Source organism: Schistocerca serialis, chromosome 7 (assembly GCF_023864345.2).
Source record: "Schistocerca serialis cubense isolate TAMUIC-IGC-003099 chromosome 7, iqSchSeri2.2, whole genome shotgun sequence".
Taxonomy (NCBI): domain Eukaryota; kingdom Metazoa; phylum Arthropoda; class Insecta; order Orthoptera; family Acrididae; genus Schistocerca; species Schistocerca serialis.
This window is the reverse complement of record NC_064644.1, coordinates 420,447,620-420,471,978: the sequence shown is the minus strand read 5'-3', so window position 1 is coordinate 420,471,978 and position 24,359 is coordinate 420,447,620. Positions and strand designations below refer to the sequence as shown.

General features: G+C 42.2%; 1 protein-coding gene across 2 annotated transcripts in view; it reads right to left on the bottom strand.

Annotated features, from left to right (window-relative positions):
* Positions 1-24,359, bottom strand: part of LOC126412754 (protein cramped) — a 181,222-nt gene that overhangs the window by 32,176 nt on the left and 124,687 nt on the right. Inside the window, exons 12-13 of one of the 2 annotated variants that reach the window (XM_050082501.1) lie at positions 2,013-2,331; positions 261-527 (exon numbers count right to left, since the gene is read on the bottom strand). In XM_050082501.1, the coding sequence (XP_049938458.1) occupies positions 261-527; positions 2,013-2,331 (586 nt within the window). The remainder of the gene's footprint in view (positions 1-260; positions 528-2,012; positions 2,332-24,359) is intronic. The other variant, XM_050082502.1, reaches the window with a different exon arrangement.

The window sequence follows — 24,359 nt, the reverse complement described above, 5'->3', positions numbered from 1 at the left end:
GAAAGGAAAACATGTATTCCATCACAATGTTAGTTATCTAATGTTTTTACAGATTTTCAAATACGAATTTTAAATGTTTTCCTTTATGTAGCACTTTCATACTGTGCATAAACTCAACAATACATTGTACTATTGGGGACACAATGATTATGAGACTATGTTTGACAATAGACAAAAATTTTTAGTATTAATTTAAAAAGAATTATAAAAATAAATATATTAGAGCATAATACTGTAGTTAATCATTACTTGAAACTTACCCCCAAAGCCAGTGGGTGCAGTGGGATCACACTCATCAGAAAATCCATTAGGTAATGCAGTAGTAGTTGGTGACAACTGGTGATCATTCTTTGCTATGTCAATACCATCTGCAATTGTTATAAGAGGTGATGATGCAGAAACAGGTGCTGGTGTTGGAGGTGGTGTTGAGAGATCAAGACTCAACAGACCTGACAAATCATCTGTGTTTGGAGTGGGCTCTGCTGACAGAACTGTGGGTTCCACAGGGAGGGCTGCACACATGTCTGCTGAGGAAAGTGTTTAATACATATGACACACCAAAAGGAAATACATATTTTTCTTTCAACAAAACATGTTCAAAATTAATGGATTGGTTCCATATTTTATTTTGTGTGAGGTGTGTGAGAAAAATGGGACTGACAACACCGTGGGTGATCTGTTTGTGTAGACTGGTGTGTTCATCCCTTCCAAATGTTCAGTCCAAGTTTCATCTTCGTAAAGCCATCACATGAGAGCACCAATAGTGAAGTTGTGTCTTTGTTGTGTGTTACGAAAATGAAACAGCAGAATTTAGAGCAATGTTATGCAATCTAGTTTTGTGTTAAACTTGGGGTATCTGTAAGTGTGATTTTTTAAAAGTTGAAACAGGCGTATGGGGAACATACTTTATCAACAACACAAGTTTTTCGATGGCATGTTGAAAATGAACTTAAAAAAACCAATGAAAACATCGAATGTGTACTCTTGTCAGATGAGACTGACAATTAACAATAAAGATAAAGGTTACCAAATTTTGACAACAGATTTGCATATGCAAAATTTCTGTGGCAAAATGGTGCCAAAAACTTCAAAACTGAGCAGAAGGGCAATCGAAGAAACATGTGAATTAATTATCTCGAGAGGTGACGAATCCTGCATTTTTTAATACGATCTGGAGATGAAGTGGCAAAGTGAGGAGTGGCTCACTGAGACATCTCCTTAAGCAAAAAGAGCTTGAATGAGCAAATCAAACCAATGTTGATCTGTTTTTTGACAGTACGAGTATTGTGCATAAAGAATTTGTTACTGTTGGCCAAACTGTCAACCAAGTGTTTTACAAAGATGGCCTCAAAAGGCTCAGAAAAAGGGTGAATTGAGCAAGACCAGATATTGTTGACAAGTGGATGCTGCATCATGACAATGCCCCTTATGATACAACTACTTCCATCATGGAATTTTTCAAGCCAAAAGAGAGTCCTGTTAGCCTCCCTATTCATCTGATCCGAGTCCTTGTGACCTTTTTTTTCCTAAAATTGAAAAATGACTTAAAGAATGTAATGAACATGTTACAGGCCCTACCAGTTGAAGCCTTTCAGGACTAGTACTGTGACTGGGAACAACAAACAACTCCCCCAGTGTATACTTACTAAAGGGAACTACTTCGAAGGGGGCAATATTGTTGCTTGAAAAAAATACGAACTTTGGTAGATAAAAAATCAGTCTCATCATTTTTCTCACACAACTCATACATAACAAGTACTACCAAACAGTCAATATGAAGACATGAGATTATGCTACACTAAATGGGGGAAAAATACTCAGGTTAAAAAATTTTACAGAAAAAGTACAAATATATTAGAGTATAGGGCTGTAGCTAACTATTCACCTAAAACATATAATCACACATTTACTTTTTCGTACAGAAAATTTTATGTAGTTAATGAAGTCCCGAGACCATTTTATCAAATGCAATGGCCTCTTATTTAGTACAGTTAGTCAGTCTTCCAGCTCACCTGTGCTTGCTGGTGTGGTAACTGCAGTAACTGGAACCGTTGCAGCTGTGAGATCAGGCAAGCACACTGTTTCTGTCTGTTGTGGTTGTGGCTTGAGGAGGACAGGATGACATGTAGAATGTTGAACTGCAGTCGTGGGTGTTGTTGTAGTGAAAGGCAAAAATTCACCAGGTAATTGACTGGTTTGCTGTATGACATTTAGAGTTACCACAGAATGACCACTTGGAGCCTTTGGTAGCAGTGGAAGCATACGTTGTACCACCACATTTTTGGGGCGAACTGACCTCCCTCGACGATTGCAATATCGTAATTGAAATTTCTGCAATGAAAGCATGTTGGAAAATTCAGGAAGGAAGAAGCAACTATAGCAGGCACAAGTCTAAATGTACTGAAATGTTAACTGTATTTGAACAGCACCAATACAAAGTTGCCTGTCACATGTAAAAAGCTCTCATAAAATATTAATAATGATAAGTGAGAATTAATTACTTTGCTTAAGATTAATACACATTGTTCACAGCAGTAAGAATCCTCTAACTAAATGAGTTATTTTGGTTACAGAAATCCATTAGTTGTTCACTAACTTTTCTGCATGTGTTATTTTAACTTAGGTGAGTTAGTCGTAAATTAATAAAGATTTTATAAAAATGCAACATAATTTTTTGTCAAATGAATTCAACCTGCAAGCAGTAACTCTAAGATGACCCTTCTTGACCGTGATTTCGAATAGTTAAATTGTTCAGTTTGTTATGGGGCATAATATTTTGCTGTCATAAGCTGTAAAGAATTATTATGGTACAAGGCTTCCATCACAACTTCCATTTTTGTACAACTTTACTGTGGCTAGAAATAGCTTCAGATTAGTGAAGGCTTATTCCAATGACAAGGACATTCATTACAATCACTGAGTAATATTAAGTATTAAATATCTTAAAGTGATAACCTCATGGAGCTTAAGCTTGGTTTGTAGCGGAGCGAATACAAGCAACTTGCATTTTGCAATGTCTAAATGCTACGCAAGCACGAGCACACAGCATCTGGCCACTTCTTGTTCACATTTGTAGGTGCTCCTGGTGTTACTCTGCTCATTTGTCTTCCAGCCAGACATCAAAGTAAGTTGTTGCACTTTCCATTTTGGCAATAACCTCAATGTCAGCAGCACGGAGAGCATTTACTTTGCAGTCTGCTGATTTGAGTGCAAACTGCTTTTGTTACTGTATATTATCTGGGCGAGAGAGATAGAGTAGTCAGAAAAGTATGTAATGTTGCCAACAGAAAAATGTAAATATCTAGGTGCTTGTGGGATCCAAAAGATCAACAAAACAAAAGGCCCAACAAAAAGAAGTTTGAGATTCCTCAGCTTCTCCAAGCGTATTTCATGTTGACATAGTTCACCCATGAACCATTTCAACGAAAAGTATGCTTGATAAGAAATTGGATAGTACTCAAATGTACAACTGGGGATATTAGAAAGTGAGAAATTCATTATCTGCTTCCATCTGTCAGGAACACTGAAGGAGCACAAGGTGGTGTGCTTTTTTAATTACAAAAAAACAGCACAATAAATTTCCTTGAATGTAAGCACAAATGAATGGATATCTACTACACTGACTGATATAAAATTAAAAATATACAAAACCCTTACTGCTTCTCGTGGCTTGCATAGCTGTAACTATATTACAGAAAAATAAATTATGTCAGAAGCTTTTGCTGTAATACTCAAATTAATGACTTTTTCCCCTTCCATTACACAATCTCTCTCCAACATACTATATACCAGATTTTATCTGGTGACCTGTGAGATAGGTTGTATACTTATACATGTGGTGTCTGCTCTTTCAGACAAGTCAGAAAGAACAGACGCCATTTTGAGCCTGCAGCCACTATGAATCAAGAAAAAAGGAACTAAAAGACATTAGCTGCGAGTGGGCACTGATTTATATCAACAGGCCAGTTGAAAATATCTGACCACTATGCCATCCAGACACAATGGTCACCACAACTGCATGGACTAACATAGCACACTTCCTGTCAGTCCCTACACCTCAACTTACACCACATACCCCTGCTCATAAGCACCATTACCGTAACAGTTCGAGGTTGGTGTGCATCTGAACTGAAGGAATCATTGGCCATCTTTATCTTAATTGTATACATGGCACCAAGTCTTTCAGATGTGTGTTGTGTCATGTGACATTTTAAGAAAAGGGAGACAGACGTCCATAATGCAGCAATTGCTCTTGAGTTCTCTCCCATTCCCTCCATCATATAAACACTTTATTCATAGATGCAAGACGGAATTGAATGGCAGTGAATACTAGCAGATTGTCTGCATAATCTTACCCCTGTGTCACATCCATCCGCTCTAGTGTAAATAAGGCTTTTAAGATCCTGCACTCAAAAGTATTACACTGTTGCCAGTGGCTCTCCTCGAGAGTAAATTTGAAAAGTTTAAACAGAAAATCTATTGTGGCTATGTGTCCGGGTTTCAGAACTAGAATTTTTTGAATTAAAAGGGAAATGCTAATTGAATGTCAAACACTGTGAGCCATTTAAAATGAAAATGTGGTAAGTTGTTAAACAGCATTATGTTAAAGCATAAAGAAGAAACAAAACACACACAGACACAAATAGTAATGAATCGTCTAAAGAGTGTTTTGCAAGATACATCTGCTTAATGTTTCATCAATACCACAATCCCACTGAATGCTGTTGAAAATTATTTTTTTTAATGAAAATGCAGAACCTTTAAACATTTAAGATTATGGCATAAAACTAATTTCTTGAAGGAAACGTAGCATAAAGTAAACAATTTTCATCAGAAACAAATTTCCAAAATAAAATTATTGTAGACATTTGGTCAAAAGTAAAGATTGCATAGTCACAATTTCACATAACTCAGCTTAGATGGGAAAAGAACCATTCCAACAGTTACTGATAACAGGTGGTGTTTTCAGAATGAGTTTAAAGGATTTGTAAGAAGTCTAAGCACGATTAGGATTTAGTTTCTTGTCAACAATGAGGTCTTTAGAGATGGAGTACAAGCTTGGGTTGGTTGCAGAGAGATGGCAGCAATGACTTAAGGTACAAAAAAGTGATAGGTTGGTGCATGAGAAGGAACAGCAAAAAGAATGTCACGGAGATGGTGAATGACCCACACAAAGGAGAGATGGAAAGAATTGAAACCCCATTGCTAATTTTGGGGATTAATGTGAGAAAAGTAACTCCACAGCGGTAGTATGCGAGGCAAGCCTAAAGTAGGACTAATATGCAATTTCATAAACAAGCCATTAGACAGCCACCCCAAGCTGCACAATTGGCAACATCGCAGAAAACCAGTGCAACTATGAAGTGATCTAAGACGAGTTTCCACAAAATTGGACTACAAAACATGAAGGAATTGATCTGTGCATGCCTGGAAGCAACATATCAGCACAGCTAATGTGCCATTAACCATGTGCCATTAACCACTATAAAGCCCCTTTGATCCTAGCAGAGTTATGCACAATCTGGCAACATTCTCCATGACACCACGGCCAGGCAACCCACACTGTGAGACCACTAAGCAGCCAACACCGGTCTGGGCAACCATCCCAACAGACAAGCTCAAATGGTTAAGTCCACACCCATGGACATGGAGCAGTACCACTGATAAGCCATCTTCACGCTCTACAGCAGCAGCCTAACTTCTGCCTTGGAGGACATCGGTTTGAGGCCACGGCATTACACCACCACCCACTCGCACCATAGGTGAGCTCCTCTTCTGGTAGCAATGAATCTCTACAAGAATCACTCCAGACATTCGCATCAGTAGCAATTATCGCTCACAGCCTCACAGTGCTAATTGAGGTATAAGCTGCTGATTGAAGCCAACAGTCCAGCACGCTGCCACAGCTCCTGCAGCTGATGGAGGAGCCAGCACACCGCACACCCGCAATATGGCATGTCCGTCACGTTGCAGCACTTCGAACATTGTAACACAAGGCAGAATAAAGATTTCTTACCCTGAAGCCGAGATTTTCTAGCCAGCACCACTACCTCAACATTCCACCACCTCTGTACGGTAGCAGCCTCTCTCAGCCCATATCATTACCGATTGGTGTCAGAAGAGGGATGAATTAGAAAAGAGTGACAAGGCGAATGAAGCCACACTCCTGGAAGAGGAACAGTGCACTGGACATATTTTTAAGTGGTTTTACACACAATATGTCCAGAAGGGAGAGAATGGGTACTGCGAAGGACCGCCCAGGGGCTCAGCATTCATTTGCTGAGTACGGGCTTGGCGACCCCGGGGTCTTGAGCTGGGGACTGGTCAGTGCCACCAGTCTCCTGTCACCGTAACCCCCGGACATGCTTCATGCTTCAGCGACCACTGCATGGCGCGGCGGTGGAATGTTGTGTGCTGTGGGGAATGGTAATCTTGGCTTGACTGCCTGGATTGCGAGGAAGGTAAACCTATATAAAAAACCCTCAATCTTACGGTGTGCTGCGCGCCTATAAGATGCATGGCTGTTGGGGTGGAACAGTCGCAAGCAGGCAACCTCTGGGGCACCTGCCACACCCCAGTTGTATAAGGCTTACCTAGGCACGCGGGGCTCTGTCTAGGTGGACTTCTAGTTCCCTAGCTGCTCGTGGGACTGAGATGGAACCCTCGAACTTTTATTCTTCTCCTGCCAGCGGAAAGGGTGGACCGCTGGTGGGTTCTAACACCCAATCCAACAAGAGGGCTCGTGTAGCCAGTCCTCCTGATTCAGGTAGTAGTAACAGAACGCATGCTGCTTCGCAGAAAGTGTTTTTCATAATTAAAAGAAAAGATGGGAGTTTTGAAAAAGTTTCGCCATTTTATATACAGAAGGGCTTAGAAGGTATTGCTGGCACATTAAAATCTGTAAAGCGCTTGCGAAATGGCACCTTCTTGGTTGAAACATCTAGCTTCCAGCAAGTCCAGAACCTTCAGAAGGCACAATTTCTTGGGGAGTTTGCGATAGAGACTGAATTTCACAACACCTTGAACTACAGCTAGGGTGTTGTGACTTGCAGAGATCTCGTTGACATTCGCCAAGACGAACTGAAGGCTGAATGGTCCCGGGAAGGAATTGTGGACGTGCAACACATTATGAAACGGGTGGATGGTGCTCTCATAAAGACTGACTCATTTATCCTTACATTTAACAGCACCAAATTGCCAGAGCATGTGAAGGCAGGTTTCCTACGTCTCAATGTACAGCCTTATTACCCCAACCCCATGCGGTGTTTTAAATGCCAACACTTAGGACACACTACTCTCAGTCGAGAGGGGAAGCCACTTGCGGGAATTGTGGTAAAGCCGCCCATGAGGGAGTTGGTTGCTCCTCTCCTCCCAAGTGTGTCAACTGCTCTGGGGATCACCCTGTGTGGAGTAGGGAATGCAGAGTTTTCCTTGAGGAACGGAAGATCCAGGAACTAAAAACTACAAAACGCACCCCGTATGGTGAGGTGAAGAAAATCTACAAGTCCATGCAGCCACCCACGTTCGCTGCTTCCTTTTCTTCCGTTCTCAAACAACCAGTCTTGAAAACCGATGCCGCTACACAAACGGAGGTTGCTACTGTCAGCACTAGCACCTGCGCTTTTCAATGTACGTGTGCTGCTGCCGTTCCTGTGAAGCCTGCTGCTCCCCCCCGGCCTTCTGAGCAGGCCTTGGTAGCTGACATCATGAAACTTCCTGCCCCTTCCCGGGTCCAGTCTTGTGCACTGCCCAGCACTGCTACACCCCCTACTGCTTCTGAGGTTTTGGCTCCAATGCCACCTCAGGCCAGAACATCGAAGCCAAAGACAAAGGTGAAGACTCGCCCACTAAAGGAGACTGCAGTTATACAGTCTCCTGATGTGGATGTCATTCTCTCCGACGTCTCTCTCTCGACTCCTCTTCTGAGGTAATGGAGGTTGATGTCAGACTGGGGCAATCATCTTGCCCCAAAACTGAGCCTCCACCTGTTGTGGGCTCTCCTCCCCGACAGAAAGTGAGAATGAAGGTCCTCCCACCCTGATAGATGGCTCCCATTATACAGTGGAACATGAATGGATTCCGGGCACATGTGGAAGAACTGAACCTCCTAGCACGGCAACGCCTCCTGTGCTTGTGTTTACAGGAAACGCATTTAAAACCATCCGATGCTCCTGTACTAAGGGGCTATATGTCATATTGCAAAGATGACCTGACTGGAGACAGGGCCAAAGGCGGAGTCACTGCGTTTGTCCATAATGACCACCACTCCTCTGCTCTCCCCCTGGATACTGACCTGCAAGCAGTTGCAGTTGAAATTCATTCACCTTGGAGGCTTACCGTTTGCTCCCTTTATTTACCCCCTCTGGATGCAATGACCTTAGACGCTCTCACAGATCTTATCGACCAACTCCCCCGTCCATTTCTCCTCCGGGGAACTTAAATGCCCATCATGTCCTGTGGGGCTCCACTTCTCTTTGCGCTCGAGGTCGAATTTTGGAGAGCCTCCTAACATCTCAAGTGTTGTGCATCCTCAACACAGGTACTCCGACTCATTTCTCTACTGCTACAGGGTCATTCTCAGCCATTGACCTATCTTTCTGCTCTCCAACCCTCACCAACTCTGTTCACTGGGAGGTCATTGACGACCTTCATTCCAGCGATCACTTCCCTATCCGCATTCATCTCCTGGATGGTGTATTGTTGGAGCAGCGGCCACCACCGTGGATGATTGGCAGGGCTAACTGGCCACTGTTCACTCGGTTGGCTGTCTTTGACCGCCACAATAACGTACAGGAATGGGTGGATCACATCACGCTTGTGGTCCATCATGCTGCTGACCTGTCCATACCACAGTCTTCTGGCACTCTTAAGCGGCGCCTTGTGCCTTGGTGGACAGAAGAGTGCTGTTCAGCCATCCGGGACAGGCGTGCGGCTCTTCGCCGATTTAAATGCTGCCCAACAGCGGTCAATCTTACTGCCTTTCGAATCGCGAGAGCCAGGGCACGCCGTGTCATTAAAGAGCAAGAAAAGGTCATAGCAGGAGTTCCTGGACTCCATCAACCGTTCCACTTGTTCCACAAGAGTATGGGAAGCCATCCGGAGGATTTCCGGTAAACGCAGCCATTTACCAATCGCTGCAGTCCTGAACCAGGGATGCCTCCAAACGACACCCATAGCCATTGCTCAGACGCTGGCAGAGCATTTTGCACAAAGTACTGCCACTGCAAATCAGGATCCAGCATTTCGTCGCTACCGTGCGACTGTCGAAAGAGCGACCTTGGACTCTCTGTCGAACTGTTCTGAGGCCTACAATTCCCCTTTCTCCATGTGGGAACTTGAATCGGCACTTACTGAGACTTCTGACACTGCACCAGGTTACGACCGCATCCGGTACTCCATGCTTCGACATCTGCCAGCGGCGTCAAAGGAAATCCTCCTCGAATGTTTTAATCTCATATGGCAGACAGGAGTGTTCCCCACCTCGTGGAGGGAGGCAATTCTCATCCCTCTCCTCAAACCAGGAAAGGACCGCACATGTCCTGGTAGTTATTGTAGTATCGCCTTGACAAGCTGTGTCGGAAAGACGCTGGAACGGATGGTTAACCGGCGTCTGGTCTGGCTGTTAGAGACCAGACAGCTCCTTAGCCGCTTTCAGTGTAGATTCCGAAAATTTCGGTCCACGGTCGACAACCTGACCCTCCTAGAGGCGGCTATTCAGCAGGCTTTTCTCCGTCAGCATCACTGTATCGGTATCTTCTTTGATATCAGTAAGGCATATGATACTACTTGGAGACACTGTATTCTTGCACAAATGCATCAATGGGGCTTTCGTGGCTGCCTCCCGATTTTCATTCGGTCTTTCCTGTTTCAGCGGTTTTTTCGGACCCGCGTTGGTAACACACTGTCTGATCGCTTTGAGCAAGAGAACGATGTCCCCCAGGGCAGTGTTTTAAGCGTTACCCTCTTTGTCATAGCCATCAACAGTATAACGTCTACAGTGAGGAGTCCAGTACAGTGCTCCTTATTTGTGGACGACTTTGCTGTTTTCTGTTCCTCCTCCAGTGTTGCAACCGTGAGCCGTCAGTTGCAGCTAACAGTGCGGCGGTTAGAGGAGTGGGCTGCAAAGACGGGTTTTCGGTTTTCTGCCGATAAGTGTGTTTGTGTTCATTTTAATCGTTCTCATCATCTTTTTACTTTGCCTGCCTTGCATATGGGGGATACTGTCCTACATTTTAGAGACACAGTGCAGTTTCTGGACCTAATTTTTGACTCCAGGTTGTCATGGCTGCCACACCTACGTGACTTCAAAGCCAGAACGCTGAAGGCACTGAACATCCTCAAGTGCCTCAGCCACAGGTCTTGGGGCGCGGACAGGGCGCGTCTCCTACAGTTTTATGGAGCTTTTGTGCGTTCACGGCTGGACTATGGGTGCACAGTATATGGGTCAGCGAGGCCATCTTATTTGCGGATCCTTGACGCTGTTCACCATGCTGGGATCCGACTGGCCACGGGTGCTTATTGGACCAGTCCCGTACCCAGCCTCTGTGCTGAGTCTGGCGAACCGCCACTTACCATCCGGCGGCAGCTCCTGCTGGTGCGCCAGGCTTGTAAGTTTCTTGCAGCTCCCAGCTCGCCTGCTCAACGTCTTGTTGCCCATCCACCTCTGGACCGCCTTTTTTCCCGCCGTCCCCGGGCTACGTTGCCGTTTGGGATCCGTGTGCAACGTGTACTAGAGTCCCTCGGTGTGGAGTCTGTACAACCCCAAATCCAAGGTTTTAACCGCCTGCCACCCTGGTTACTGAAGAGGCCCGGAGTGATTTTAGATTTATTGCAGTACAAGAGAAATTGCACTCCTGCCACCGTTTTTAATGCAGCATTTTCTGCCATTTTATCTGAGCACCACGACTATGTAGCTGTTTTTACGGATGGGTCGAAACAAGGGGATTCTGTTGGTTGCTCAGTTGTTTTCCCATATCGTGTCCTCAAGGTCCGAATGCCTCAGGCTTTTACTGTCTTTGATGCAGAATTGTTTGCTATCGCGCGCACTAGAGCACATGAGACATTCTTCTTCTCCTAAATTTCTTGTCTGTTCCAATTCACTCAGTGCCCTTCACTCATTGCAACGTTTGTATCTGGCAGACAAAATTGTCCAGACCATCCAGGATGCCCTCCTCCGACTACAGCGACTGGGGAAGGTTGTAGCTTTCTGCTGGGTTCCGGGGCATGTTGGCATTGCTGGGAATGAAAGGGCAGATCTTGCAGCCAAGGAGGCGTGTCTCGCCCCACAAGTATCTCAGTGTGCTATCCCCTTGCACGCACTCACCTCGCTGTTGAGCTCACGGGTCATGCGTCAGTGGGAGGATGAGTGGCTGGAAGTGACTGACAATAAGCTCCGTATAGTCAAGCCCACAACGCATGTGTGGTGTACTTCCTTTCAGCCCCATCGATGGGGCGAGGTTCTCCTCACTCGGCTTCGAATAGGCCACAGCCCTATGACGCATGGCTTCCTGCTCCGGCGAGAGGACCCTCCAATGTGTGGTGCTTGCGGCGTCCAGGTCACTGTGCGCCATGTTTTATTGGATTGCGTTTTATTTTCTGACCAGCGGGTCGCGGCTGACTTGCCAGCGGACCTGCCGTCTCTTTTAGGCAACACTCGGACGAATGTGGTTAAAGTTTTAAAGTTCTGTGCCCTGTCAAATGTTTTTACAAAGATTTTAGGGAGAGGATTTTAATTTGCTCACTGTGTGACAAGCTCGCCCATATTTTATGTAAGTGGCCAGCCAATAACAATTTCCTGTGACATTCTTGTTGCTATGTTTCCCCTTTCCTTAGGTTTTACTTTCTTATGTAGCATTTTCCATCTTTTCCTGCTTTCTTTGAGTGTGTGCTTTAGTTTTCTTAGGTCTGTCCACATTCATTCCTTTTAATGTGTGTCAGGGCGCTGATGACCTCGATGTTGAGCGCCCATAAGCCCCAACACACCACCACCACCACCACCACCACCACCACTGCGAAGGATTTGTATTCTGTGGTCAGATTAGCCAGAGTTTCAATAAATTGATGTAGCAACAGCAACACAGGATAAGAGGTGAGTATTTTCTGCTAACATAAAGTGCTACAGACATTGGAGGATGGGGCATGTGCAAATACAATGTTGCCAATCGCAGTGAAGCAGATTTGGTGTGGTGTAGGTGGACACCACCAATAAGACTGTATGAACAGTAAGGGGATGCAAGGAACAAATAAGCACGTGTTAAAATGCAAGAGGGAGCCTCATATCCCACTGCACAGAGTTCCCTGTAAATTTTGATGCAACAAGTACAGATGTAGAGATGGAATCTAGTCTAGTAGGAGTAGTGACAGATAGAAAACACAAGTTTTTATTGGATTTAGATGCACCATATCAGTAGCAAGTACATATCTTAGGGGTCAAGGATGGTTGAACCTTCCGATGTAATTTTGTGGAGTTGGAGAGAGTGATGTTGAATCTTCGGGTTCAGCAATAACATGATTTTCAGGTTTGAGTGGAGCATTTTAAGCAATGTGTAGACGTCATGCACCGGGTAAATGAAGGTTTCAGCCAAAACAGTTCAAAACAATTCTAATGAGGGAAACTACTTTGAAGTTTTCTCTGCATCTTTAATACCATAAAGCAAGATCAATTATTTGATGGGCCGTGTGGCTCTGTGTTTGAATGCTTCCCTGCCATGTGTGGAGGTCACATCTCGTTCCTCGCAATGGCAAATTTTTAAACAAATGTACATGTTCCGTGAGCATTTCTGAGAAGCTTAAAATGCATAATGACAAAAAAATAATTTCTAATGATTTTTTTAAATAACCTTAATTAACAATCCTTTTAAGTGATCAGTAATTAAGGATCTACTATATATCTGTAATGCAAACTGGATTTTGTATGTGGTATGTAATTAGAAATAAGATGATGTGTATCTTCCATAAAAATGACAATTAGATACATGTTAATTAGCATGTTGTTGTTGTTGTTGTTGTCTTTAGTCCAAAGACTGGTTTGATGCAGTTCTCCATTCTACTCCATCCTGTGCAAGCCTCTTCATCTCCGAGTACCTACTGCAAACTATATCCCTCTGAATCTGCTTACTATATTCATCGCTTGGTCTCCCTCTATGATTTTTACATCCATGCTTCCCTCCAGTACTGAACTGGTTATCCCTTGACGCCTCAGAATGTGTCCTACTGACCAATTCCTTTTTCTTTAGTCAGGTTGTACCACAGGTTTCTCTTCTCCCCAATTCTATTCAGTACCACCTCATTACTTATGTGACCCATCCATCTAGTCTTCAGCATTCTTCTGAAGCACCACATTCCAAAAGCTTCTATTCTCTTCTTCTCCAAACTGTTTATCGTCCAAGTTTCGCTCCCATTCATGGCCACACTCCATACAAAAACCTTCAGAAAGGACTTCCTTACACTTAAATCTATGTTCAATTTTAACAAATTTATCTTCCTCAGATATTCTTTTCTTGCCATTGCCAGTCTACATTTTATATCCTCTCTGCTTCGACCATCATCAGTTATTTTGCTGCCCAAATAGCAAAACTCATCTACTACTTTAAGTGTCTCACTTCCTAATCTAATTGCCTCAGCATCACCTGATTTGATTCAACTACATCTCATTATCCTCATTTTACTTTTGTTGATGTTCATCTTATATCTTCCTCTCAATATACTGTCCATTGGATTCAACTGTTCTTCCAAGTCCTTTGCTGCCTCTTGCAGAATTATAATGCCACTGGCAAACCTCAAGTTTTTATTTCTTCTCCCTGGAATTCAATTCCTTCTCCAAATTTTTCTTTTGTTTCCTTTGCTGCTTGCTCAATATACAGATTGAATAACATCAGAGATAGGCTACAACCCTGTCTCACTCCCTTCTCAACCACTACTTCCCTTGCATGCCCCTCTACTCTTATGACTGCCATCTTGTTTCCGTACAAATTGTAAATAGCCTTTCACTCCCTGTATTTTACCCATGCCAGCTTTAAAATTCTAAAGAGTATTCCAGTCAACATTGTCAAAAGCTTTCTCAAAGTCTACACATGCTATAAATGTAGGTTTGTCTTTCCTTAACCTATCTTCTATGAGAAGTCGTAGGGTCAGTATTGCCTCAAATGTTCCTACATTTCTCCGGGATCCAAAATCTTCCCCAATTTTGACTTCTGCCAGTTTTTCCATTCTTCCATAACGGATTTGTGTTAGCACACTTGTAAGTACCTGCTTTCTTTGGAATTGGGATTATTATATTCTTCTTGAAGTCTCAGGGTATTTCATCTGTCTCACACAGCTTGCTCACCAGATGGAAGAGTTTTGTCATGGGCTCACCCAAGGCTATCAGTAGCTCTAATGGAATGTTGTTTACTTCCTGGGTCTTGTTTTGACTTGGTCTTTCAATGCTTTGTCAAATTCTTCACACAGTATCTTATCTCCCTTCTCATCTTCCTCTATATCCTCTTCCATTTCCATGAGATTGCCCTGAAGTACATCTCCCTCGTATAGACCTTCAATATACCCCTTCCACCTTTCTGCTTTCCCTTCTTTGCTTAGGACTGGTTTTCCATCCAAGCTCTTGATATTCATACAGGTGGTTCTCTTTCCTCCACAGGTCTCTGGGCAGCGTCTACCTTACCCCTAGTGATATATGCTTCTAGTCCCTTACATTTGTCCTCTTAGCCATTCCCGCTTAGCCATTTTGCACTTCCTGTCAACCTCATTTTTTAGACATTTGTGTTTCCTTTCGCCTGCTTCATTTATTGCATTTTTATATTTTCTCCTTTCATCAGTTAAATTCAATATCTCTGGTGTTACCCAAGGATTTCTACTAGCCCTCATCTTTTTACCTCCTTGATCCTCTGCTGCCTTCACTATTTCATCTCTCAAAGGTGCCCATTCTTCTTCTACTGTATTTCTTTCATCTGTTCTTGTGTATCATTCCATAATGCTCCCTCTGGGATCCTATACCACCTCTGATTCTTTCAGTTTACCCAGGTCCCATTTTCTTAAATTCCTGCCTTTTTGCAGATGTTTCAGTTTTAATCTGCAGCTCATAACCACTGAATTGTGGTCAGAGTCCACATCTGCCCCTGGAAATGTCTTACAAATTAAAATCTGATTCCTAAACCTCTGTTTAACCATTATATAATCAATCTGAAACCATCCTGTGCCTCCAGGTCTCTTCCACATATACAACCTTCTCTAATAATTCTTATACGAGATGTTAGCTATGATTAAACTATGCTCTGTGCAAAATTCTACCACATGCTTCCTCTTTCATTCCTTTCCCCCAGTCCACATTCACCTATTACTTTTCCTTCTCTTCCTTTTCCAACTATTGAATTCCAGTCCCTAGGACTACTACGTTTTTGGCTTCCTTAACTATCTTTTATCTCATCATACATTTCCTCAGTCTCCTCCTCATCTGCTAAGATAGTTGACATATAAACTTGTACTACTGTGGTGGATGTGGGCTTCATGTCTATCTTGGCTACAATAATGCGTTCACTATGCTGTTAATAGTAGCTTATCCACATTCCTTTTTTTTCCCCTCTCATTACATGGGCCAATGATTTTTTTAAAACTTTTTTTACTTTGATAGCTGATCTTTATAGATTTTTATGAGCTGAATCCAAATCTAGCCTTAGTTTTCTTGTATCACCCATAGATTTTGAGCAATATGCTTTTTATTATATACTATAAAAATCCTATGCTATACAGTAAATGAGGAAATTAATGAAACGCTTTGTTACAACATAAGCATGGTTTGTATTTACAGTAAGCTACTTAAAACAATGATATGAGTTAATAGAGGTTTCACTTGTCAGCTGGAATTGGTTTGTATTTTCTTTCTCTTTTTTCTTTGAAGCTTCTTCTGTGGCTTTTTCTAGAATGAGTCACTTGCTGAACTTCTCGGTGAAGTGACCAACAGTAGTCCACCATCATGTTGGTGTTCTAGCAACCTGCGTAGCATTTATCCATCACTTTAATGTCCTGGTGAAAATGCTCTCCTTGCTCGTCACTAACATCTCCCATATTGTCTGGGAAGCAATCAAGGTGACTGCTCAAAAAGTGAACTTTCAGGCTCATTAATCATCCTAAAGTTTTAAACATCTTTAACATTGTAGCTATAATCGAAACATATTCTGGGTCTTTTTCATGTCCTAAGAACTGTTTACAGCATCATGATGGTCGCATCCGTGTTTGGCGACATCACTGTGAACGCACATTGAAAGCGTATCTTCATCATCGCCATACTGGCGTATCACCCGGCGTGATGGTATGGGGTGGCATTGGTTACACGTCTCGGTCACCTCTTGTTCACATTGATGGCACTTTGAACAGTGGACGTTACATTCCAGATGTGTTACGACCCGTGGCTCTACCCTTCATTCGATCCCTGCGAAACCCTACATTTCAGCAGGATAATGTACAACCACATGTTGCAGGTCCGGTACGGACCTTTCTGGATAAAGAAAATGTCCGACTGCTGCCCTGGCCAGCACATTCTCCAGATCTCTCACCAATTGAAAACGTCTGGTCAATGGTGGAAGAGCAACTTGCTCATCACAATACGACCATCCAAGCTCTGTTTGACTCAATGCCCAGGCGTATCAAGGCTGTTATTACGGCCAGAGGTGGTTGTTCTGGGTACTGATTTTTCAGGATCTATGCACCCAAATTGCGTGAAAATTTAATCACATGTCAGTTCTAGTATAATATATTTGTCCAATGAATATCCGTTTGTCATCTGCATTTCTTCTTGGTGTAGCAATTTTAATGGCCAGTAGTGTATAAAAATATCTCCGCATGGCTCAGTATTTCTGTATCCCACTTCTTTGTGCACTGATTGTTCCTGGCTAGTCGAACTTCAACCTACTTTTCATCACTACTTAATTGTGATCTGAGTCTGTGTGTGGTCGTGAGTACGCCTTACAATTCAGTATCTGATTTCGAAATCTCTTGCCTGATCATGATGTAATCTAAGTGAAATCTTCCGATATCTCCCAGCCTTTCCCAAGTATGCCGCACCTCTTGTGAGTATTCACTATTACTAGCTGAAATTTATTGCGGAACTTAGTCTTTCTCCTCTCTCATTCCTAGTACCAAGTCCATATTCTCCTGTAACCCGTTCTTCTACTCCTTCCCTTATAACCACATTGAAATCCCCCATGAATATTAGATTTTCATCTCTCTTTAAATACTGAAGTACGCTTCAATATCCTCATATACTTTCTCTCTCCATCTTCTGCTTGCAACATTGGCATGTATACCTGATCTATTGTTGTTGGCAATGGTTGGTTATAAATTCTGATGAAAATAACCCTTTCATTTAACTCTTCACAGTAACTCACTCTCTATCCTAGCTTCCTATTCATTCAGTGACATTATTAATTATTTTCCTTGCTTTACTATGTAATTTACTACCTCTTGTCCTCCTCTGAGGAGTGGGAGGAGTATCTGGTGTTGTTCGTGACGTGTCAGCAACTCTCATCAAGTGATGTATTACATTATTATGTGACACAACACAGCACATCAGTCACTTCACAGTAGCTATAAACGCAAAATTCTGTATTAAACCACTGAGGTTGGATGCAAAACACGAGTGGCCCGAAATCGACCGACTTCTTCTCATTCAAAGCTAGAGAGCCCTCACACTCTTTTCTTTGTGAACAAACTGTATACTCTACCCCTCTCCTATGAGAGCTTCCAAGTAGATGTTAATCATACTCCCATTATACTATTCTCTGCTGCTGTTGATATTACCCTTCCATTTCACTTTACTGAATTTCACTGTATTTAGAATGAGCCTCAGTATTTCTCCTTTTCAGATTTTGTAGCTTCCCTACTGCTGTGTTGTCCGAACATGACACAGCCACGGCAAAAGCACCACAGGCATAAAGATGCAAGCTGGTGCCAGTGCGATGGCGACTCACCACTTGCTTGAGTTCCACCAGTGCCACAGGGGGTGCTGAGGAAGAAGATATTGACTTCACCTTGGCGAATTGCCACCTGAGTACGATCTGCCAATGACTGGATGACAAAGGACAGAAGCCTACTCAGAAGATAGAAGAGCAACTCTCACCTGCTTGGTTATAGACATCGTCCAGGGCTGACATAAGACAGGGAACGTCGTTTAAGTCACAAAGGTAAGTAAACCTTTCCAACTCATTTGTGTGACTTTGTTACTAATTTGTTGGAGTGTTGTAGAACCTACGTTCTGCTATCCTGTTACCTGACCCTGGGGCACAGCTGTGTAATTATGGCAGGGAGAACTGTCTTAGTGGTGTACTACACCAGGAGCCGTTTCACGAACTCACAAACTCAGCCTACCATAACAACAGCGGCAATCCTGCCTCCACAGAAGTAGCGACAAGGTCTTTACAAAACTGGCAATGAGGATTTACACCACATTCAAACTTCTGACATTCCACACCCCGACTTGTAGAGCATTTTTCTTCATTGGTTATTCAATCTTTTTCTCATAGTCCTCCCCCCCCCCCCCTTTGGCAGTCCCCTCCTGGAGATCTGTGTGGGGGACTAGTGTGGGATCTTTTGCCAATGGAGAAATCATCATGATACTTTTTCAGTTACAGGGCACAGGTCCTGAGGATACACATTATGTCTTTAATGCACTGGTTTCCATTGCCTTCTGCATCCTCATGCTGTTGTTCATTCCTGATTCTTCTGCCTTTAGGGGCAGTTTCCCACCCCACAGGCAAGAGAGTGCCCTGAACTTCTCTCCAGTCCACTGCCCTCTTTAACAAGGCCGCTAGATGAATGAGGGTGACTTTTTATACTGGAAGTCTTTGCCCGCCATTGCTGATAATTTTTGTTCAAAATTTAAACAGTGGTGGGGTTTGAAACTGTGACCAATGACATTTTGATTAGTAATCACAGACACTACCCCGAGACCAGCTCTTATGGCAATGAAAATTGGAAAGGTCATAGCAACTGACAAGCTGGCAACAGAAATACCAAAAACCTTAGATGGACAAGGAAAGAAAGAGCTACTGTGTTTTTCGGAATATGCGAGGAAATACTCTTGAATGAAGAGTGGTCTAATGATTTCTTGGAAACGATCTTGGTACCCCTACAAAGGAAAAACAAAAGGAGAAATGTTAGAAACCTAGGACTTCAGTCTGATACCATATGCAGACTTAATACAAGTCCTAGTAAAGAGGTACACTTAAAAGAATAGGAAGAGTCAAGCAGTTTTCATCACCAGGAGAAAGCTTTCAATAGGGTTAGGTGGGGTAGATTCGTGTGTACCCCATGAAAAAACTGTGTCAGCTGGAGACAAAGAATATTTATTAAGGAGCTGTACCTTAAGCTAAAGGCTACATTCAGGGTTAGTGGAGAACTAATGGAAGGAATAGGAATACAACGATGAGTCAAGCAAGGATGTTGACCTTCACATGGGCTGTTTAACACCTACCTGGAAACTGTCATAGGAGAGTATGCAGCAAGCAGAAGGGTAGAGTGTACAATTTGTTCACAAAGAGAAGAATGAGGGCTCCCTAGCACTGAACCAGAAGAAGTTGGTCAGAAGTCGGCTGACTTTGATCCATTCATATTTCACATCCAGACGCTGCCAACCTCAGGGCTCTAATACAGAATCTCGTATACTATGAAGTGACTAATGAGCTGTGTTGTGTTAAATAGTAAAGTAATACATCTCTTGATGAGTCTTGCTGGCACATCACAGACAACACCAGATACTACTACTGCCACTCCTCAGGGGAGGACAAGGGTTAGTACATTACATAGGGAGCAATAAAACTAATAATGTCACTGAATGTTGTGAGCAGGTGAACAAAAATAAAGAGTTGCTCCAACCTTTCTCTTAGCTGACATAGGGAAAAGCTTCAGCTCTGTGAAAGGAATTCACAGCTTTTATAAAGATAAACCTGGGAAACCACCAGAAACTCACAGCAAAAAGAGGTAAATTCCAGTTCAAAATTTTCTCTTTGAGAGTGCTTTGTTACTGCCTTCTGCTTTGTCTGGACTCCTTTAAAGTGGTCGTTTTATTTTGTGTATAAAAGAATTACTCATCATCTAGTAGATGGTTGAACATGCAATAACAAAGTTTATTATTCAGAATCCCTCTTGTAGCATAATGGTTAAGATACTTGACTGGTGTGCTGAAGGCAGTGGGCATGAGCCCTGTCGCATGTCAAATTTCTCCTTTTTCTCCTTTACAGCTTAATATATATGATTGCACACAGTATTTTTATTCAATTAACACACTGCCGTCTGGCGACACCACAGTGGTGTCATGCACGAAATAACAGTCAATGGCCGGCAACACCACAGTGGTGTCATGTGCATAGTACCGCGCAGTGGGCAGCGACAGCACTTTAGTATCTTTTGCATTTTGTTGGTGCTTTGTTTAGATAACAGTAAGTTACACACGTCAACAAGTCCTTTGTTTTTATAAGTACTTCTGCCCTTTCGTCATGGCAGACAAAAGAGACGATATGATTATTTATGATGAATGCGCGGAGCAAAACTTGGAGGTTGCCACTACATCGCATATGTCTCATCGTGATCCAGTTGACAGACTTTCCAATCACATACAGAAACATCAAGTTATATGCCAACGTATTTCCAAAACAAATAAATGAAAACAAAGAAACAGCCATGTATGTTGCAAAAAAAGAACAACAATTTTAATGTGCAAGTCTTGTGGATTTGCGTTACATCTTGGAGACTGATGATAAAGAAATACTAAGTACCAAAGACAATGCAAATAAAGAAATACATGAAACAAACAAAATCTGTATTTACTTCGAAATTTCATGAAATTAGGGGAACAGGGTTGAGAACTTGTGAGAACTAACGATGAGATTAGTAAAATGTAACAATTTGTAATCTCCCGATAATGTCAAAAATGGCTGGCGACAAGCCAAGTAATCCGAATTAGTGCTGCTGGCGCCAAGCGAATAAATTTGTACGAGACTTGCGGATGGCAAAGTGTTAATTGTGGCCTGCATCCTGTGATACCTGGGAGCATAACCTACATAATGTAACTGGTTACAAAAAGTCGATACTTCCCCTGGAGACCTCTCCTTGTTATTTGTAACTGTACTGCATAAAATGGAATTTAACTTTTTTACTTTTTTAAAATTCTCTTCACTTAGGCCAAGATCAGTTGGGAAAATCCAGTTGGGCAACGTCAACAGGGTGGGGGCACTTGCAACAAACTTGCACTTCTACTTGGTGCAGAAGATCGCTCCCAGTCTGAGGAAACTTCAACCAATAGTCAAGGAAGAGATCAGCTGGACATCTCCACAGGACATTTTGTTCTCCATATGATTCACTTGGAAAAAATGTGCAGAATAAGAGGTTTTTACTGCTAGAGTGTGGAGACATTACTGACTGGCAGACCATTTCACTGTAGATATGAAACATATTAGGGAAACAGCCACAGAAATATTCTGTCTGGATGAAACTTGGACAAACAGTAATATGAAGGTCGGTAAATGCTGTCAGAAGGATTATGTTGTCAGAGTTACAGGGTTGGAAAACTTCTCTAAAGTCTTATTATGGAAGTGTTCGATCAAGGAAGGGATCTGTCAGAGGGGGCCTAAATACCACTCTGGACTAAATCTACAAAAGGTGATTACTGTGGTCAAATGAATTCTGGAAACTCTGAGAAGTGTTTTGCAAATATGATTCTCCCAAATCTTCTTCAAAGTCAGTCATTGTGATTGATAAGAGCGTATAGGTGGACAGAACATCCACATGGCACGATACCAAAGCAAGGACGTAGGAATGGCTGCGAAGGAAGCATGTTGCCTGTAATAAGAGCATGAGAAAGCAGGTTCTGTCCACTTTAATTCAAGAACATAGACCAGTTAAAAAACACGTGCTTGACAAATCAACAAAAGAGAAAGGTCACACAATTGTCTGCCCGCCACTCTGTTACAGTGGTCTGAATGCAGTAGAACTGGCTTGGGCAAAAGTAAAACAGTTGTTTAGAGAGTAAAACATTTCAGAAGACTGTAAGTGAATCCCTTCTGTCAATAATTGCTGAGAACTGGGAAGTATACTGCAGGAAGTTCCAACTGGAAGAAGATTATTCGGAACCCACAATACATGAAATTATTATTAATACTGCTGAATCGGAGAATATCAACTGTATCAACCGTAATGCATTATGCTCAGATGATGAGTATGCAAGTGATTCTGAGTGCTTTAAGTGCCCATAAAATTCAGCATTACCCAAATTCAGCATTACATACGTCAATAAATGTTCAAAATATACTCATTTCCTTCCGATTGCCACAATGTAAGTTTTACTATTGGTTCTTTTTAATTTCAAGCTATGATAACTGATTTGGAGTTAGTAGCAATAAACCTCATCATTCAACATGAAATCACCAATTTATACAGAATTAGTAGCAACAAACACCATCATTCAACACGAAACTATCAACTGAAATATCACAAATTCTGTAAATTTTTACTACGTCTCTCACAGTTTTTACTTTTATGTATGCACAATATGTAGCAGCCAAAAGTTGTTACAGCAGCAGCTAGTAGACAGCAGTATCAATGCTGCTCGGAGCACAAAGTGTATGTGAACACAAGTATGTTGCCCTCACAGCTTGACATTAGCATGGATTGTCCCCCCATGCTGCCTTTCTGCCCTCATCCGCTTATGACCTGGGAGTTGGTGGATGGATCTTGCTCATTACACTGGTACTCTGCACCACACATTTAAATTCCACGGTTGCTGTCGCTCTACCTGTCGAAGCCAGCAAGGATTGTCCACGGACCAGTAATGATTGTTTCGTAAATTCACTGCACCGGGGTTTGTGAAACCTGCTTCATCAGTAAACAGGTAGAACTGCAAAGCATTCTCTGTTTATGCCCATAAAAAGAAATTCACTCAATTATTAGAGTCATCTCCATATAATTGCTGATGCAGCGACACATGATACAGGTGGAATTTGTGACAAAGTATGCGCATTACACTACTGTGACACATTGCACTGCATCTAGCGATGTCACATGAACTCGTGCGGCTTTGCAGCAACAGCAGCTAACACACCAACTGAACCTGATTCTCGTATAATGGGTTTGTTACGGACTGATTTGCGAGTTGTGACCGTACCGGTTGCATACAATGCTTTCAAATGTGTGGCGCATTGGATGATGTCTGTCCAGGTATCTTTCTGCATACAACTACAGGCTGTAGTCACCTTTTGTCTACACTCGCCATTGATGAGTACCATCTCTGCCTTTCCAGAGTTAGAATACACCATTTTCACAGTTCTTACAACACTGTACACACTGTTGTACTTGCGACCTCTTCACATTCCTACTGAGCGTAGTTCTATTCTTGCTTGTGTCCAGCACACTATCACAGACGTCTGGTAACACAGTGTACTACAGTTATTCTGAGTACAAGGACTAACTCAGCAAGTGCTACATGCAGACACTGAGACAGCCAAACTCGTAAACATCGTAGTCTTCGAACAGATACCCCTACAGATCTTGACTGTTACAAGAGGTGACTGAACATCTGAGGTTTCAAGCATCAACTTTGCATTACAAATTACTCCAGATGTACTTAACATTTTACAATGTAAAATGTTATTAACATTATATATACTTATTAAGTATTTTTTTCTATTTTCAGTTGTGCTAAAAATAGCAACAGGTTTCAATTTTTTTTTTAAAGTAAGTATGTGTGGAAAATCATACTTCCGTGCATTTCTCAATGGTTGGTATTAACCAATTCCACAAACCCCCATTCTCACTTTTGGTCTGTGGAATTGGTTATTCAAGTGTTTGTTGTGGTTTGGGAGATGTTTTCAGTGGTAATGTTAGGTAACTCGCCCCGTATACGGATTAGAGTTTCATATGGTGTAGATATTTGTACACTGCAAAAAGATAAGGAAAGAAAGCTGGAAGTGTCGGAAATGTGGATATGGAGGAAACTAGAGGGTGTGAGTTGGAAAGACAGGGTGAGGTGCAAGAGCGGGTTAAAAAGTGTTGGAGAGAACAGAAATCTCATAGACACCACGAGGAAAACTAAGAAAATTATTAATTAATTCAAGTAAATTTTGCCCAGTTGTGGTTGCAAGGTTAACATGCTGTTCATTACAATCATTGTAATACCCAAGATAATGAGAAAAAATTGGGGGCAGGTAGAGAGTAAATTTCCTACCAGTGTTTGGCCTCATGAGTCATTTTAGATACAAATAAATTAAAAATGCTACAAGCTGACTTAAAGTAAAAAATATGCAAACACTTTGTTTACAAATGCACTGTGTTTTTTTAAATTTTATAATTATGATTAATTCACATGGATATATCAAACA